Raw genomic sequence first — 17,904 nt, 5'->3', positions numbered from 1 at the left:
TTGCTTGCACACATGTGCTCTCTCTCAAAAATAAACATTTAAAAAATAAATAAACAAAAATTAAATTTAAAAAACCCATTCATGGGGCGCCTGGGTGGCTCAGTCGGTTAAGCGTCTGAGATCAGGTCATGATCTCACGGTTCATGAGTTCAAGCCCCACGTCGGGCTCTGTGCTGACAGCTCAGAGCCTGGAGCCTGCTTCAGATTCTCTGTCTCCCTCTCTCTCTGCCCCTCCCCTGCTCACGGTCTGTCTCTGTCTCTCAATCATAAATAAACGTGAAAAAAAATTTTTTATAACAAATAATTAAAAACCCATTCATAGTAGCAACTAAAAATATTTTTCAAAAATTGCCAGGCATAGTAAGCCATAGGAAAACACAACCTGTAATGGGGTGGGGGTGCAGGGCAGGGACCAAAATAACTGAAACTGAAACTGACCCAAACTGACACAGATGTGAGAATGAGCAGGCAAGGACATTAAAACAGAGATAACTGTATTCCATATGTCCAACAAGTTAGGCAGAAACATGGAAGATTTAAAACACACACACACACAAAATCAAGCTTCTAGAGTTGAAAACTACATCTGAAATTAAAAGGAAACGATACCATCACATTTGCTGAATGGGAAAACTCATCCTGGCTACTGCCTGGAGAATGGCTTTGGGGAAATCATATTAAAATGGGTATAAAAAGCTGTTAGAACGTCCCAGGGGAGAAACGGTGGCCTGAAAAGGAAGAACACCAGCATTGGAAAGACCTGAGCCTTTCTGGAATATTTAGGCCGTGGAAGTGGCAGGACTGGGTGACTGCTCAGGTGATCAGCTGGGGTGAGGAAGTCAGGAGGACCATGGGACACAGCAAGCAGTTCCTCAACTCCAGAGCACCAACTGTGCCTCAGGTGGGATCAGCAATGGGCAGAGCAGATGCAATTCAGGAGGCAACAAGGATTCATGCTACCTGCAGGGGCCATGCCAGGGGCAGGAATGGTTCCTGAAGAGCTGAAGGGCAGGGGAGGGAGCCTGAACAGGGAACAAGCACCGGGAGGGGCCCAGATCATGCAAAGCCTCACAGGCCAAGGAGGTAAGTTCACATGTCCCCCAACGTACAGTGAGAACCTACTAAAAGGCTTTAAGTGAGGGACGATTATAGTTGCATTTAAAACATCACTCTGGCAATGGTGGAGAACAGGTAAGAAGGGGCGTGAGCAGAAGCAGAATGGCCAGTTAGAGGGCCGTGGTCATCACAAGAAATCATAGTTTGGGTTGATGGGGGGTGGGAGGGAGGGGAGGGTGGGTGATGGGTACTGAGGAGGGCACCTTTTGGGATGAGCACTGGGTGTTGTATGGAAACCAATTTGACAATAAATTTCATATATTGAAAAAAAAAAGAAATCATAGTTTGCATTTAAGGGGTGGAAAGAAATGAACTAACTAGGAATATAAACTAGAAGCAGAAACCTCAGGCTGGCTGTGGGGATGGATGTGGGAAGAGAAGGAAGTAACAAAGACAGCTCCCGGGTTTGTAACAGGAGTAAACACGCCATTTACTGAGGTAGAGAAGGCCAGCAAGGGACAGATCGCAGAGGGAGAAAACTAGAGCTCCAGTTTAGACATATTAGATTTGAGATCTAGTAAGCAACTAGAGAGAGTTCAGGGGAGAGACCTGGGTTAGAGATACCAATGCAACACAGAGGTGGGATTTCAAACCACGGGAATACAGAAGATCATACAGAGTTTGTGAAGAAGAGAGGCCAAGACTGAGCCCTTAGGGTCGGACATTGAAGAAAGATGTGGCAACGAAGAAGGGTCTTTAGGTACAGAAGGAAGACTATAGAGTCTGGAGGCCCCACCAAAAAGCAAACACATGCGAGAAAAGGCGGGGGGAGATAACCAGAGAGGGGAGGTGACCCAGGGCAGATGTCAAGGGATGACAGGGCGAACACCTCTGTTGCAAGATGCAGGTGGCTTGTAAAACAAACGGCAGCAAGAAGAGGACATTCCTGACCGTGGGCTCCCACATGCTCTACGAGGGGGGAGGTTCAGCACTTGAGAGACAGGGGTGGAAGCAGAAACAAATAAGTTTAAAGAGCAGAGCAGTAGGAATACAGCAGACTCACAAAGGAAGAATGGAGATTATGTAAACCTGCCAGGCAACGCTGCATGCCCAGGTCAACACACAAAGTTGGTTGATCCTGAACCCGTACAGATGCCCACTGACCCCACTGGGTCATTTTCCCCAGGAATGATCTTCAGCTCTCTAAAGGCTCCCATGCCAAAGCATCATATCCCACCCCAGCCTCCTTTCAGGCTGTTTCAAAATCAGCTCCACCAGCCCAACCCAAGTCGCAAACTGGGTGTTCAGGCTTCCCAGAACCTTAGGGGCTCTAGGTAAGGCTCAAACCTGATGCACCCAACCCCACAATGAAGCCTGTGGGGAAGAAGATAGGGATTCATTTGACCATTATAAAGACAAATGGAACAATAGATATTTTTCTTCAAAAAAAAAAAAAAAAAAGTATTACCTCTCCAGCCTCCAGAGAAAATAGCGCTTTTTCTTTTTTTCTTTTTTTTAAGTATTTATTTTTGAGAGCAAGAAACCGTGAGTCAATGAAGGGCAGAGAGTGGGGAACATAGGACCCTAAGCAGGCTCTACACTGACAGCAGTGAGCCCAATGTGGGGCTCAAATAAACAGTGAGATCATGACCTGAGCCAGTCAGATGCCCAAGCAACTGAGCCACCCAGGCACCCCACATTTTCTCTTTAGGTGGTATAATCCTATTAATATATAAATTTTTATAAGTTTAAACAATGCTAGTCTTCCATAGACACATGCAAGATTAACTCTGGTAAGGAATGAATGGATAGCTTTATGGATATTTTTACACTCACAAATAAACCTAACCAGAATAATAACTAAGAGGTCAAGCCCATTTTGAGTGTTCGTGCATTAGCTCATGTACTCCTAACAACCTTTCAAGATAAATTCTATCATGGGTCTCATGAATGAAGAAAAAACAGAAGTTCAGGGAGATTAAAGGACATGCTCAAGGTCGCAAAGTTGCTGAGCCAGGATCTCGCTTTTTACTCCTTATCACTATGCTTTTCTGTCTCAAACATATTTAAATAAAAGGGATCCCAGGCATCAGAGTAGCTCAGTCAGTCAGACATCCAGCTCTTGATTTCAGTCCAGGTCATGAACTCATGATTTGTGGGATCAAGCCCTGCATCAGGCTCTGTGCTGAAAGCACAGCTTGGGATTCTGTGTGTGTGTGTCTCTCTCTGCCCCTTCCTCGCTATGCATAAGCACACTCTCTCTCTCTCAAAATAAACTAAAAAAAAAAAAAAAAAAAGTCATCCTAAATATAACCCACTTGGGATACTGAAAAAGTTCCATGGTTATCTCTCCACGTCCACGTACATAGTTCCTTTTTAATGAATACATGTCATCCCAATGTACCATCTGTATATTTACCCATTATAAACTAAGCAGCAATAAACATCTTTGTGAACACATCTGAGCACCCACATGTGAGGGGTATCCCCATGCATTGTTGATACTTTCCTGTGCCTTCTCTCCACCATTTGCCACCCTGTCAATGCTAATTCCTCCTCAAGCCTTACTGTTCTCTGCCATCACTTCTTCAAGGCCATTTCATCATCTACGGCAGACTCCAAAATTGGTCTCCCCGCCTCCAGAGTGAAGTTCTGAAACACAAAGCTGGCCCTGTCCCTTCCCTCTTTAAAACTTTTTCATGGCACCCAACACCCCTAGGACAGACGCTAAACCCCCTCCCATAGTTTACAAAGCCACGTGGCCCTAGCTTAACTCTCCAGACTCTTTTGTTACCAACTATGCTCCTTGCCCAAATCTCAAGTAGAAAAAGGGGGAAAAAAAAGGGGGGGGGGTTTCATCTAATAGGCTGTGTTCTCTTGCCTCCTGGCACATGCAAAAGCTGTTCCCTCAGCCCAGAACACTTCTCTTCCATCAAGTGTTCATCCATATGTTCCTCCTCAGGAAGCCTTCCCTGCCCTTCCCTAAACTGGGCTGGCAAGCACTCACCAGCAACTGGTTCTTCCTGCCCCTACATTCATCTTCCTATATCATGATGGCATTTCATGCCATTCTCCCCCACTGGACAACAAGCCCCTGAGGGCAAGGGCAACGTGTTACTTAACCATCACAGTCTTGGTCCCTAGCACAAAAGGGCCTGAGTAAATGATTGGTTAAAGTAATGGCAAGAACAAAGTCAACTGGGGAATTTCCATGGTTGTACCAACCCTTTTGTGACTTGATAATGTTGCTCAGAATTAGTATGATAGACAATATTAACATTAATATATTTAAAAAGCTTTGTGTTCCTATTGAAGGTTAATTGGAACTTGAAACCTGAAAAATGCCAGTAGAAGAGTATGCTAGGTATAGGTGAACCTTATGTAGATCAGAGCACCTTTAAGATCCAGTGTGGTCCAACTGTCCAACTTGACAATAATGAACTTTAATCTTAGAGCATCATCGGTTAGACAGACTGGAATTGCAAACAGGGCTTCTCATAAGCCTTTTTTTTATTTTTTTAACATTTATTCATTTTTGAGAGACAGAGACAGAGCATGAGTGGGGGAGGGGCAGAGAGAGGGAGACACAGAATCCAAAGCAGGCTCCAGGCTCTGAGCTGTCAGCACCGAGCCCAACGCGGGGCTCAAACCCACGAACAATGACATCGTGACCTGAGCAGAAGATGGACACTAAATGAACTGAGCCACCTAGGCACCCCAAGCCTTTTCAAGTAATAAAGCCAAACACCTTATATTTAGGAAACTGTATACAAAACAGCAACAATCCCCACAAAATAAAAATTATATTAACGAAGAAGCATCTGTTTAAAGTTCAAGTTTCAACCAACATTAAGTGCTTTGTATTCTGATGGACAGCAGATGAAGAGAGATTACTCCATGTTCAGTCTGACCAAGGACAGTTAACTAGCTGGTAAAGGACTGACTAGCTGCCACGCTCTCAGTCCTTTGCTCACTCCACCACAAGAGATCCTTTCCCAAAGTTTCTGAGTTTATTGTGGAGTATGAAAACCACTCAATCATGCTCTGCTTTTCACATGGCCCTGCTATATCTGAGGATGCTAGATCCAATACTCTTCCTTAAAGCCTTGTGTCCTAGTAGCCCTATTTTATGTTCTTTTAAAAGTCTTTTTAGGAGCACCTGGGGGGCTCAGTTGGTTAAGTGTCCAACTTCGGCTCGGGTCAAGATCTCACAGTTCATGGGTTTGAGCTAATCATCGGCCTCTGTGCTGACAGTTCACAGTCTGGTGGAGCCTGCTTCAGATTCTGTGTCTTCCTCTCTCTCTGCCCCTCCCCAACTTGTGCTTTCTCAAAAACAAACATTTTAAAAATTAAGAAAAAAAATTAAAAAATTAAATTAAAAAAATGTCTCTAATTCGAGTCAGACTTATTCAATTATATTTAAAAGATAAAAGTTTTAATCATAGGTTTAATTTTTTTTTTAATATTTGTTTATATTTGAGACAGAGCTTGAGCAGGGGGAGGATCAGAGAGAGCAAGAGAGAGAGAGAAAAGCAGAATACAAAGCAGGCTCCAGGTTCTGAGCGGTCAGCACAGAGCCCAACACAGGGCTCAAACCCAAAGGCTGTGAGATCACAACCTGAGCCAAAGCCAGATGCTTAACTGACTGAGCCACCCAGGCGCCCCTAAAAGGTAAAAGTTTTAAATTCAGCATCAGTGTCTATATGTGTTCCTGGTATTTCATGCCTATCTTGCCACTTCCTGGTTTGCTTCCTCATAATGAAGACAATAAAGTACATGCTGAGAGGTGTATGTTTCAGGGAAAAGTGGCAGCTTCTAAAATAAATTGTTAAAACAAACCGAAGGGTTTTAAGGTAACTTTTTCAATCAAATAAACTATTATCAGATTACAGACCTTTGTTAAACACTCCCACTAGTTTTCAGTTTCAAGCAAATTACATAGGATACCAGCAATGATGGAAAAGAAAGGTTCAAATTTTAACTTGACTATGTATGTTACAGACCTCTCAGGAGAAAGACTTCCTATATAGGTTGGTATTAAGCAAGGATCAATTTAATTGCCTACATGGACCAAGCAAGTAAAGTGATCAGAGAAGAGACAGAAGCAACACTTGAGTTCTCCTTTCAGGCCATCTCGCAAAGGGTCTGTAGGACAGAAAGCCCACACTCCACCTGCAAGGTAGCCTACACTCCGCTGCCAGTCTCAGTATTGGAAACAAGGGCCAACTATCACCAAATCTGCTTTTCCAAGAGAAGCTCCAAAACCAGAAGGTATGTGAAATTTTGGAATTTTAAATGGGGGCAACATTTGGGTTTTTTGGGGGGGAGGGGGGGGTCATCCCTCTCATCCCCCCCAAAAAGAAAATCCATGAGCAACTGTTTGTAATCTAATATTTTGATTCCAATCACAGATTTGGAATCAAAGTAATAACTCTTCATGTCTCTAACCTATCAATGAACTTCTGAGCTTCACTGTCCTCAACTGAAAAATAGGGTCATAAACACAATAATGCTTATTATAAACACTTCAACCAGGTCACAATATAGTGTGAACAACTAAACGGAGTTTCCTACAGGTGAAGAGTGGATATTATCATCCGTAAATTATCTGCTGCAGTCTTTAAAGCACCTAATTGAAGATCTCAGAAGATTTAGAGCCTTTCAAATTCTGATTACTGAATACTGAGATTTAAAGTCATTAGAAACCAAACAGAACCAGCAATAAAGAATACTTAGCAATAGATATTTAACGAGCTGGAAGTGGCTCTTCTAATTAAGAGATCTAATAACTGTCACTAGTTAATAGCCACAGAAAGGCAATAAAGTACACATTTAGGGATGTAGGTTTCAGGGAAAACAGCTTCTGAAGGGAAGCAGCTGCTAAATTCACGATTAAAACAAACCAAAAGGTTTTAAGGTAAGCTTTTCAAGTCAGATACGCTTCCGTTGTCCGATGACAGACCCTTATCAAACACTTCCACTAATTTTCTTTTTTTTTTTAATTTTTTTTTTCAACGTTTATTTATTTTTGGGACAGAGAGAGACAGAGCATGAACGGGGGAGGGGCAGAGAGAGAGGGAGACACAGAATCGGAAACAGGCTCCAGGCTCCGAGCCATCAGCCCAGAGCCTGACGCGGGGCTCAAACTCCCGGACCGCAAGATCGTGACCTGGCTGAAGTCGGACGCTTAACCAACTGCGCCACCCAGGCGCTCCGAATTTTCATACTGTTTTAAGTAAATTCCACAGAAAACCAAGTACAATATTAGGAAGAGTCTATTAAAGAATTTCTTTATTAATACAAAACATACAAACTATTAAGTGCTAAGAAATTTAAATATCTAAGTCATAGCAAACAGGTGGCAATTCAACATCCAGGGTCGACAGAACGCTTGGAGACTGCAACAGATCTAGAAAACAGGAATTTCTTATTCAATATCTGCAAACCCTTAGGTCATCGTCCATCTCAACATAGACATTAGTTGTCAATTTTATCTTCTTATTTTCCCCTTTGCATATTGAATCCCTACCCCACCCCAGTTAGACATTGCACGCATGCATACACATACACACTCACACCCACACACTGCTTTGAATGTGGCTAAGATCCCAGAATTAATCTTCATTAGGAAATGAATCTTAGACATGCCTGAAACTATTGTTTTTAAGGACCCACACAAGAGCCAACAATATCACTAACTTATAAAATAGAATACGCTATCCCATCAGAACAAATAGAAAACACACTGATGGTTTTTGATCACCAGTTTGAACCAAGGCCTCAAACCTTGGCCGTAAGATTTTGTCATTCTATGCTACCGTGCTCAGGGGTCTTGGTTCTAGATTAGCTTTAGATATAACTTGGAACTCTCATTCCAAGCAAGTTTGTTATACTTCAAGTTATGACCTAAGAAGCCATAGGCTAAACTTAATCTTGTTTTCTGTATCTAAGACTGTCTACATTCCAGAATGACTTAATTTTGGCTGGGCATTTGAGACTGCAAACAGTACCAATTGAGAGTTTTCATTACTCTGAAACCCTATCCCTGAAGTTTGAAAGACAGAAATTACCTGTAGGCTAACCTTCCAGACAACTCTGCCCCCCACGATAATGAAAGTATTATGACACAAGTAATTTGCAGCTCTTCTAGAAGGACTCTTGTTCACTTACTAGACTCCCATGGTTGAGAGGGCATCTTCAGAGGTGAAGGGGGGCCCAGGTGTAACAGCTTTTCAAGTTCCCTCTCCTCATCAAGGATCATGAGAGGCACTCCATTCAAGGGGAGGTGTGCAATCTGGTGCTCTTCAGGCAGGTCAAAACTCTCAAAATCTGCCACAAAGACAAAGCACTTTATCAGAGCAGTGGTTCTCAGGGTGGTCAGTGGACCCCTGGGGATCTGAGACCCTTTCAGTGGGTGCATGAGGTCAAAATATGTTGTTAACAACATTAACACATTCTTCCACTGTGCTGCATTTGCAATGATGGTACAAAAGCAGTAATGGATGGAATTGCTTGCTGTGCCTTAGCACAAATCAAGGCAGCAGCAATAAACTGTATTTTGTAGTCCTTATATTCCTCAATACCACTGGCTTGCAGTAAAAAATGCCAGCTTCACATATCACTTTACCACATGCAGTAAAAAGTATTAATTTTGTCAGCTCTCGACCCTTAAGAACATGTCTTTTTAGTATTCTGTATGATGAAATAAGAAGTACTCCATAAAGCACTTCTGCTGCATACTCAAGTACCACGGTGAGCTCAAAGAAAAAAGATTTGTGCCATTATTTGGTTTTCAAGCTAAACTAGAGGCCTTTATCCTGAAACACTGTTTAGTTGAAATAACAATGGAAAGACAAACTGTAGTTGCTTAGACTTGGGTATTTGTAGCACATTTCCTTAGAGGAATAAAGAAGTCCATCACCTCAAGGAAAACAGTATCTGTTGCCAACGACAAAATACACAATTTCAAGGAAAAAAAAAAAAAAACACTAGAATTTTGAAAAACTTATCTGTAATCATTAGCTTGACAACTTCCTAATATTACACTTTTCCAATGAGATCAGTGGTGACATTAATGAGTGCATATTTGACATTGCATAATGAAACACTTCAACATTTGGATGATCTACATCTCCCCGTGAATCATCATTTCTACATGATCAATGCGTGATTAAATGTATCTTTTATTTTTGCATTTAAATGCAGAACAGCCCAATGGATTTTATTTTCGGAGTACAAAATGTTCACTGACAGGGTTTCAGATTACACATTTCAACCGTACATTCAGAAATTGCCACTTGTTAGATGTTAGTGTTATAGGAAAGAACTCTCCACACTTATCTAAAAAGACTATTAAAATGCTCCTCCCTGTCCTAACTACATATCTTCAGGAAGCCAAATTTTTTTCCATGTACTTCAACCAAAACAAGAGATGCAATGGATTGAATGCAGACTTACAATACAGGTGTTTTATGTTAAGCTAAATTAACCAAGTTTTCAAAAATATAAAACCAAAAAAAAAAAACCAAAAAAAAATATATGTATACACACACACATATACATATATATAAAACCATGTCTAGATGTTTTAGAAATGTTTAAAAAAAAAGTTACATAATGGGGTTTTTTTTTTTTGAGGGTTTGGTTTTTTTTTTTTAATCAGTGTTAATTCCCAATACAGGATATTTAAACAACACACAAAAGGTCTTTGGGGTCTTCACTAACTTTTAAGAGTGGTCACAGACGTTAAAAAAAAAAAAAAAAATCGAGAACCATTGTGTTAAGTAACACTCTTTATAATCCAAGTGTCCTACTTCTTAGAATTATTTCAAAAAGATTTTTCTTAGGGCACCTGGCTGGCTCAGTTGGTAGAGCATGCAATTCTTGATCTCAGGGTCATGAGTACGACCTCTACGTTGGGCATGGAGATCAAAAAAATTAAAAATTTTAAAGTAATTTTGAAAGGGGAGAGAGAGAGAGAAAGCACACACGAGTGAGGGAGGGCCAGAGGGAGAGGGAGGGACAGAATCCCAAGCCAATTCCATGCTGGACTGACCATGGAGGCTCAATCCCAGGACAGACCATGAGATCATAACCCAAGGCAAAAATCAAGAGTCAGATGCTTAACCAACTGAGTCACCCAGGTGCCCTTAAAAATTTTTAATTAAAAAAATACAATAGATTTTTCTTGACAGTAACTAAACTAGAATTTAAATATTGAGTCTTTCCTTTTTTCAAGGGGGTTAGCATTTCCTCAAAAGAACAAAGATGGGGGAGAACCATTATTTTCTCTAGTCTGAAACTTCTCTAAAGCCTAAATACTAGGAATTACCCTACTCTTTCCAAGACTGCTAAAACCCAGAAGTTAAAAAGGAACTGCGGGATGGTGACGACTTAATCTGAAACCAATGAATTATAAAGGAAATCATAAACAGACAAAAGACTCCAGAAGAAAAAGTCTGCAACCTAATAAAGCTAATCTCCTTTATCCTCAAAGGCTGCTGAAAAAGTCATTATCAAAGGAAAACAAAGATACAAACAGGAAGTTAAAAAAAAAACTATAGAAGGCCAATGATCAAATATGCTCACTACATGGACATGCACCCCAATTTAAAACCATGAGATACCCACTGCCTTTTTAATTTTTTTTTTCAACGTTTATTTATTTTTGGGACAGAGAGAGACAGAGCATGAACGGGGGAGGGGCAGAAAGAGAGGGAGACACAGAATCAGAAACAGGCTCCAGGCTCTGAGCCATCAGCCCAGAGCCTGACGCGGGGCTCAAACTAACGGACCGCGAGATCGTGACCTGGCTGAAGTCGGACGCTTAACCGACTGCGCCACCCAGGCGCCCCACCCACTGCCTTTTTGATAAGGTTAAGAGTTTTTAAACATTTGCCGTTAGAGACTGTAGGGGAAGCAGGCATCCTCATCCACTGCAGGTAGGTTCAGTAATTTATGCTATTTTGGAGGGCAACTTAGTAGCTCTTTCCTCAAACACAGCATATTGTAGTCATCCTTGATGAATATGCATAAATCTACCTCACCATTTTCCTTAATGGCTGAATTGTAATCATTAGCATGGAAGCACTACATTGTATCAAAACTTAATCACCTCCCCTTTGAGATGACTCAGCAATCCTTCAAGTCCACTTTCCAGCTATCCTCACAAACTCACAGTACAATTTCGAGGACACTAACTGCAGAATTGTATTATATAAAAGCCAGGGACAAGCTGGATGTGTACAGGATGACTAAATGCCTTTGGATGAAAGGCCGAAAGTTCCAGTTCAGAAATGCAGAAGGCTCTGTGTGACCTTCCCGAGTTTCATCCATATTGTCCTTCTCTCTGCCTTCATTTCCCAGAACCCCTCCAGTCCTCGGCTCTACCTCAGGATCTCTGCACACACTTCTGTGCTGTGTTCTTGCCCTGCCCCTCCCCTTCTTCACCTGGCTATCCCCAGATAGCCTTTAAAACTCAACTTCTGGGGCGCCTGGGTGGCGCAGTCGGTTAAGCGTCCGACTTCAGCCAGGTCACGATCTCGCGGTCCGTGAGTTCGAGCCCCGTGTCAGGCTCCGGGCTGATGGCTCGGAGCCTGGAGCCTGTTTCCGATTCTGTGTCTCCCTCTCTCTCTGCCCCTCCCCCGTTCATGCTCTGTCTCTCTCTGTCCCAAAAATAAATAAACATTGAAAAAAAAAAATTAAAAAAAAAAATAAATAAATAAAACTCAACTTCTGTCACTTCCTAAAAGAAACCTTCCCCACTCTTCCAGGTGAGGTTCAGTTCCCCCTAAGGGACCAGTTTTTCTCCCTACTCACTTACAGTGAGAGGATTCGTTTGGGGTTTCCCTCCCAATCATGGGCTCCCTCAGGGTGGGACCTGTCTTTGTTAACCACTGCACCCAAAGCCTGGATACAGTAGCCTCTCCTCAAACGGGAAAAGCTTGAAAAGGTGGTTCTGTAACCGAAAATATTTGATTCACATAGCAGGTTGAAGGAGTAGAAACACGTTTTCACAGACTATGTGGATTTTTTCAGACATTGTTCAACTCGACATAAAACCCACTTTCAAAAACCCTTGCCAGGAATAATGTCCACTTTACACTTGTTCACTATTAGTGAACACATCTTATCTCCCTTATGTGGGAAGTTTTTGAGGTCGGGAACAATGTTCTCCACACCTTCGCACCAATTCCCCTTCAGACCTCAGAGGTTCCTTACAAAGAAATCCACCACCAAATACATTTGTGCAAAGACCAGATTCAGAGAGTCTTATTACAATTTGGGGTCAGAGGTCTATTCATATCAAATTAGAGCTGAACAGGATTCTAAGAGAAACTCAAGACTAAAGCATTTTTGTAATACAAAAAAATATATATATATATATATATTACCTAAAGGATTGAAGGGAATGAATTTTTCTATTTCAGGATAGGTGTCATCCGAGGCTGGAACAGTGCTTTTTGCTTTGACAGTCTTCTCAGTTACCTAAAACCACCCAAGAAAATATGAATGAGAGTGGAAACCTTGTCAATAGATTAGTACAAGAGATCATAAGTCTTCCAGACATGTGACTGCTTCACCACTTTCACATGGACTTCTAAGCAACTGTAATCTTTAGTTCTCATTAATTACATACAAATACAATTCAGCAAGCAATTCTAGTAGCACGGCTAAAGAGTTTAGTCTGTTAAGTATCAGCAACTCTCAGCCTAAGTTACCAAGAATACAGAGTTAATTCAGAGCTAATCAACTCAATCACTCAACCTGACACAGAAAATGGGCAGGAGTCACCCAAATAGAAACTAATCCTAGAAGCCATTTTTGGCTTTTGGAAGTGTGCTTTCCATTTGTGTTTCCATCAGTGTCACCTGATTTATTTGCTTAGTTAATATTAAGTTGAAATACACACTGAGTAAGAGCCAACAAAAGACAGTCAAGGACTTTGGTAGCCTGGATAATTCTCTAGCCTAAATTGGGCAGGTAGGCAGTCTACAATAGCCCAAAGCAGAAACCTACGTATTATTGATTTAATTTTACATCATATGTGTATACTAAATATTTTCTTTAATTTATTTAGAGAGAGACGGGGGGAAGGAGGGGTAAAGAGAACCACACTGCCAGCGTAGAGCCCAATGAGGGGCTTGAACCCAAGAAGCCCCGAGATCCTGACTGGAGCCAAAACCAAGAGTCAGATGCTTAACCGACTGAGCCACCCAGGCACCCCTAGAGGAAATCTCTAAATTAGGGTTTCCCACACTTCAGTGCTACGTCACATTCTCATTATTTTTGTCATAGCCTTGCAATACTTGAATTTAACATTTCTTACTCAACTTAGTTTTTAAAAAAGACATCTTGGTGGCGCCTGGGTGGCTCAGTCGGTTAAGCATCATCTGACTCTTGATTTCGGCTCAGGTCATGATCTCATGGTTCGTGGGTGCAAGCCCCACATCAGGCTGTCTTGGCAGCACAGAGCCTGCTTGGGATTCTCTGTTTCCCTCTTGCTATGTGCCGCTCCCCTTCTCTCTCTCTCAAAAATAAACATTTAAAAAAAATAAAAATAAAAAACATATCTTGTCCTAAACCACATTACAAGTTTTATTTTGATCTAAATTATTAGTGTTCCTCCTAATATACATTAAGACAATTATTCAAATAAAGTGTTAATCTACATGCTGAAGTCATCTTTCACAGCAAAGTCTTCTTAGTCTGGGATGCACTGACCTGCTACTCATGCACACACACAAAGGTCAACATGTTTGCAAAGTAGAGTACCTGGTGCTCACTCTAAGAGACTGGGAGGAGGGTGGCAGCACATGAGCTATTATATTAGCTATGTGACCTCTTGCAAAGTACCCTCCCTCTCAGTACTTTCTGTATCTGTAAGTAGATACCACCAACCAATCTGCTTCAACGCTAGTTAAGAGCAGGTGAGGCAACATTCACCAGCTGCTTGTGAGACTTCTAATCTTGAGGCACAGAGGAAGTCCACAAAGAGAACAGGATTCCCTCCTGCTAATCGGTGTTTGGTAGCCTATATTTCCTTCTACTCACAAGAAAGGTAGGGTGCCTATAGTCATTTCAAGAGTCAAAGTGCTAAAGTGTTTAGACAACCAGTTTGCAGCCAACACTTACCTTTTTGGCAGAGAAGTTTGGCTGCTTCTGTTTGAGAGGTCCATTGTTCTTTACTGAATTTTCGGTGGCTCTGTTGACAGTTCCCAAAGCCTTTCTGGTAACTTTAGGCAAGGTTGCTTGAGCATCAAACATTTTGCCTACACGTGGTGTTGAAACCTGAGATCTCCCATCTAAAGTTTTGACTGCTGAAGAAAAAGTCTTACCATAAGATTATTCAGGCAGTAAAACCTACCAAACTTGAAGACTGATTGTGTGTATAAACTTGGCCTAATTCTCATCCCCAGACTCAATCCCAATTTTTGACAGTGGCTTGGCCATATGCCTAACAGTACTTCAGTTTTGTACGCTCTTAAATAATCGCTTAAGATACTTAATTAAGATACTTTCATGTAAAGAGTTAAAAATAAATAAAAGAAACCCAACATAAGCAAATCGCAATAGGAGCATTCCCCAATACTTGATGCCTCCCCTCTGCTCCCGACTCCAAGCCACGCCCACAATTGATTCCGGTGACTCCGGACTCAACGGTGACTGACTGCCGCCCGTTTACTTACGAGGCTTAGACCGCAGCTTCTGCCCGTCCTTGGGAGCCACACGGGTGCCCGGTTCTCCATTTTCCTTATCAACAAAGATCAGGGTAGCCATTATGGATCAGCTGCGGGTGCGAAATACATATTAGACCCTGGGGGTTAGGAAGATGAGAGAAGCGATGATGTAGGTAGCAAAAACCAAACTTTCTACCCTGGGCACGCCACTCAAAAACTAGAACTAAGGAGACAGCGAAGCCCGTTCTTCAGGCAACAGGCATTTAATCCAGCTCTTAACTCCTGAAGCCTGGGTCAGAGGCTCTAAGTTCCAGAAGAGTCGGCGGTTTAGGGCTGGCACAGGTCCTAGTACTCATCAGAATCGAACTGCCGAGGGCTGCGTCCGCGGTCCCAGTCCGCGGCTCAACCTAGCTCGGCGCTAGTGAAGATCCCGGGAAGCCCCAGGTCCTCCCACGTCCAGCTCCCAGCCCACCTCCTTCCTCGCGGGCCCCGCGCGCCCAACACTCACGACCACTCGGTTCGCCCACGTAAGAGCCAACAGCCAAACTCTTCCAAGACAGCCTGCCGCGGTCGCTCCAGACCCGGCGTTTAAACCACAACTCACGCCCCTATTGGTTCATCCGCCCAGGAGGCGGAACCGTGGGTGGGGCTCCAGGAAGAACCAATGGGAGGAATCTAAGCTCCTAGCTCACCGCCTGGAAAGCTTTTTCCGGGAAGTTAGTAGCTTGCTTCCTGGGAAGAAAAAAAATCAAACCTTCTGACACCTTTACTTGTAGGTGTTTTTAACATGCTCCTCACAGAGATAGAAAGGGAGTGAATATGGTCTTCTATTCCAATAAGTAAATGATTATCATGATATCAAGATACAGAGATTTGGGTTTTCCTGAGACTCTAGGACAGCCAGGAAGTTCTTAAATGATTGTGAGGTTCAAAAGTCAAGGCAAAGTGGCAACAGAAGTATTTTCCTAAAGTCTTCAATTAACTATTTGTCCAAAGAGTAAATTGACCAGATCAAATAAAAAAGAAGAGGCAGTACTGGAGGAAAGGCATTGCAGTCATTAGAAAAATAACTGAGGAACTATGGATACATACAGTTGTATTTCAACAGATGTATGAAAAAAGAAAAAAAACATATAGTCGAGTGGGAAAACAACTTATTCCCTCTAAGGAACACCAGAAGAGCAGAATTAAAAATTAAGAAGCAGTGTAAATACAGATAAATCAAACAGCAATGTGTGTGTCATTCCTTTAGGTTTGTGATTAAGAATAGACTGATTATTCCCTAATTGCAGAATAACCCTTAACATTTCAGGCTAGGATGCCGCGTCAGGAATCTGGCTCATGAACAAAATGATGATCCTCATGAATACATAATTCAGGTTTCCTTTCAAATTCTATTTTTAATAGGATTATTTTAAACTTCTGACATCTCAACAATACAGTCATCAAAGCTGCCTAGAAGGGCCTGGTGGGAGAGGGCAGAAAGATGAGAAAAAGATCTGGGGAATAATAAAAATACAGAAAAGGAATTCTAATTTCCAAGTTAAGGAGAGAAATTATGCTTGGAAAAATTAATGACCTTTTCCTATTTCTATAGTAAATGGAAACAGATTGAACAAATACAAGGTAAAGGAATTAATTCAAAAGACCAAAGTTGACCAGTGTCATCCAATCCCTACTCCCCACAGGTCACCAGATACATTCTAACTTGGAGGTAAGTTGGGAGAGAGCAGTTGAGCCTACATTATTTCACAAAAGGTTTCACACTACACCTGGCATAGATGCAGTTCTCAATATATGTCAGTTCATTGGCCCTTTTTCCCTAGCATTTCAGGACCAGAATTGAAGGATTAATTCGTTCAATAAATATTTATTGAATGTTAACTAAATGCTGGACACTGAGCTAGGCATCAAGGAAAAAAGATCCTAACTCAAGAAGGTAAAGAGGACAAAAAACATTTATACCTTTATTGCCCCTTCCCTGTCCTTTTTCTTTGATTCCTACTCCTCCCCTTATTTTCACCCTGCATCTCCTCCTAAATGTTTCAGCTCCATATTACATCAACAGCACACAAAAGTGTTCATTTCGAAACCAATCTGTACAGTACTAAAGCTTCAAAGTGGGGATTCTCTATCTCCTTAGGTCTTTGGGTGCAAGATATTTATCTCCCCAGGGTCAGCCTTCCCCTACAACAGGAAGCATGGTCTCCAAAGGTCATGCAGTAAATGTAAAATGCTATAAACCACTCTCTGCGTGATCACTGCTTTCTCACCAGTGATGCCCCAGACTCCCTACTATTATTGGAATTACCCAATTAGTAAATCACCCTCACCTTATAACAGCACCTAGATCCTAATCAATCCCAGTTAATTCTAATTGAGATTTACAAACAGCAACCCATCTAGTACTGACCCTTGCTTCCCTACAACCCTCCTCAAAATCCTCCAGGAGGAACCCAAACCTTACAAAATACTCTTCCTTCTTGTCCAGCATATTTTATGATTCCTCTAGGAGATATGCTTCCTAGATTGTGCCTGTTTGGTTTTTTTTTTTTTTTTGGTTTTTGTTTTTTGGGTTTTTTTTTTTAAGATTTCATTTTTAAGTAACCTCTACACCCAACATGGGGCTCAAAATCACAACCCCAAGATCAAGAGTTGCATGCTCCACCTACTGAGCCAGCCTCATGCCTTCTGCCTGGTGGTTTTAAACAGGACTCAAACCTTCCAAGCAAATTGCAATAATTGTTTTAAAAGATAAAAATAGGGGCGCCTGGGTGGCGCAGTCGGTTAAGCGTCCGACTTCAGCCAGGTCACGATCTCGCGGTCCGTGAGTTCGAGCCCCGCGTCGGGCTCTGGGCTGACAGCTCAGAGCCTGGAGCCTGTTTCGGATTCTGTGTCTCCCTCTCTCTCTGCCCCTCCCCCGTTCGTGCTCTGTCTCTCTCTGTCCCAAAAATAAAATAAATGTTGAAAAAAAAAGATAAAAATAAAACATAGGTGATTCAGAGACTACTCGCTTTCAGGCCATTCTCTGATCTTTTCTATCCCTTCACCAACTGCCCTGTGAAATCAAAATTAGTGTTTACGTTCTTCAACTCTAGGCACTGCAAAGTTTTAATAAGAAAAAAATAGATTACAATTGGCTCCTATTGAGGCAAGGATGTTAACTATT

General features: G+C 42.0%; 1 protein-coding gene across 7 annotated transcripts; it reads right to left on the bottom strand.

Annotated features, from left to right (window-relative positions):
* Positions 1-7,320: 7,320 nt before the first annotated feature.
* PTTG1 (PTTG1 regulator of sister chromatid separation, securin) lies at positions 7,321-15,367 on the bottom strand. Of its 7 annotated transcripts, none has more exons than XM_040443853.1 (6): positions 15,244-15,367; positions 14,745-14,845; positions 14,191-14,375; positions 12,450-12,543; positions 8,227-8,385; positions 7,321-7,465 (listed from the first exon to the last, which is right to left on the bottom strand). In XM_040443853.1, exons 2-6 carry the CDS (start codon positions 14,833-14,835, stop codon positions 7,389-7,391), a joined length of 606 nt encoding a protein of 201 aa, XP_040299787.1. In that variant the 5' UTR covers positions 14,836-14,845; positions 15,244-15,367; the 3' UTR covers positions 7,321-7,388. The 7 variants fall into 7 exon arrangements, with proteins under 7 accessions (XP_040299787.1, XP_040299810.1, XP_040299820.1 ...); XM_040443876.1 differs by having other exon boundaries at positions 14,191-14,372; XM_040443886.1 differs by having other exon boundaries at positions 14,191-14,372; positions 14,745-14,872; positions 15,244-15,322.
* Between the last annotated feature and the right edge of the window lie 2,537 nt (positions 15,368-17,904).

This window comes from Herpailurus yagouaroundi, unplaced genomic scaffold (genome assembly GCF_014898765.1).
Source record: "Herpailurus yagouaroundi ecotype Mexico unplaced genomic scaffold, PumYag 29, whole genome shotgun sequence".
Lineage (NCBI taxonomy): Eukaryota > Metazoa > Chordata > Mammalia > Carnivora > Felidae > Herpailurus > Herpailurus yagouaroundi.
The sequence above is the reverse complement of the archived record's forward strand: the minus strand, read 5'-3'. Positions and strand labels throughout refer to the sequence as shown.

What these genes read in the sequence shown, in the direction of transcription:
- PTTG1 (XM_040443853.1), bottom strand. Translation starts at nt 14,835, where the DNA reads ATGGCTACCCTGATCTTTGTTGATAAGGAAAATGGAGAACCGGGCACC. An exon ending in GAAGCTGCGGTCTAAGCCTC is followed by an intron (nt 14,376 to 14,744) that starts GTAAGTAAACGG and finishes CTTTTTCTTCAG; the next exon opens with CAGTCAAAACTTTAGATGGG. An exon ending in CATTCCCTTCAATCCTTTAG is followed by an intron (nt 8,386 to 12,449) that starts GTAATATATATA and finishes TCTTTGTGGCAG; the next exon opens with ATTTTGAGAGTTTTGACCTG.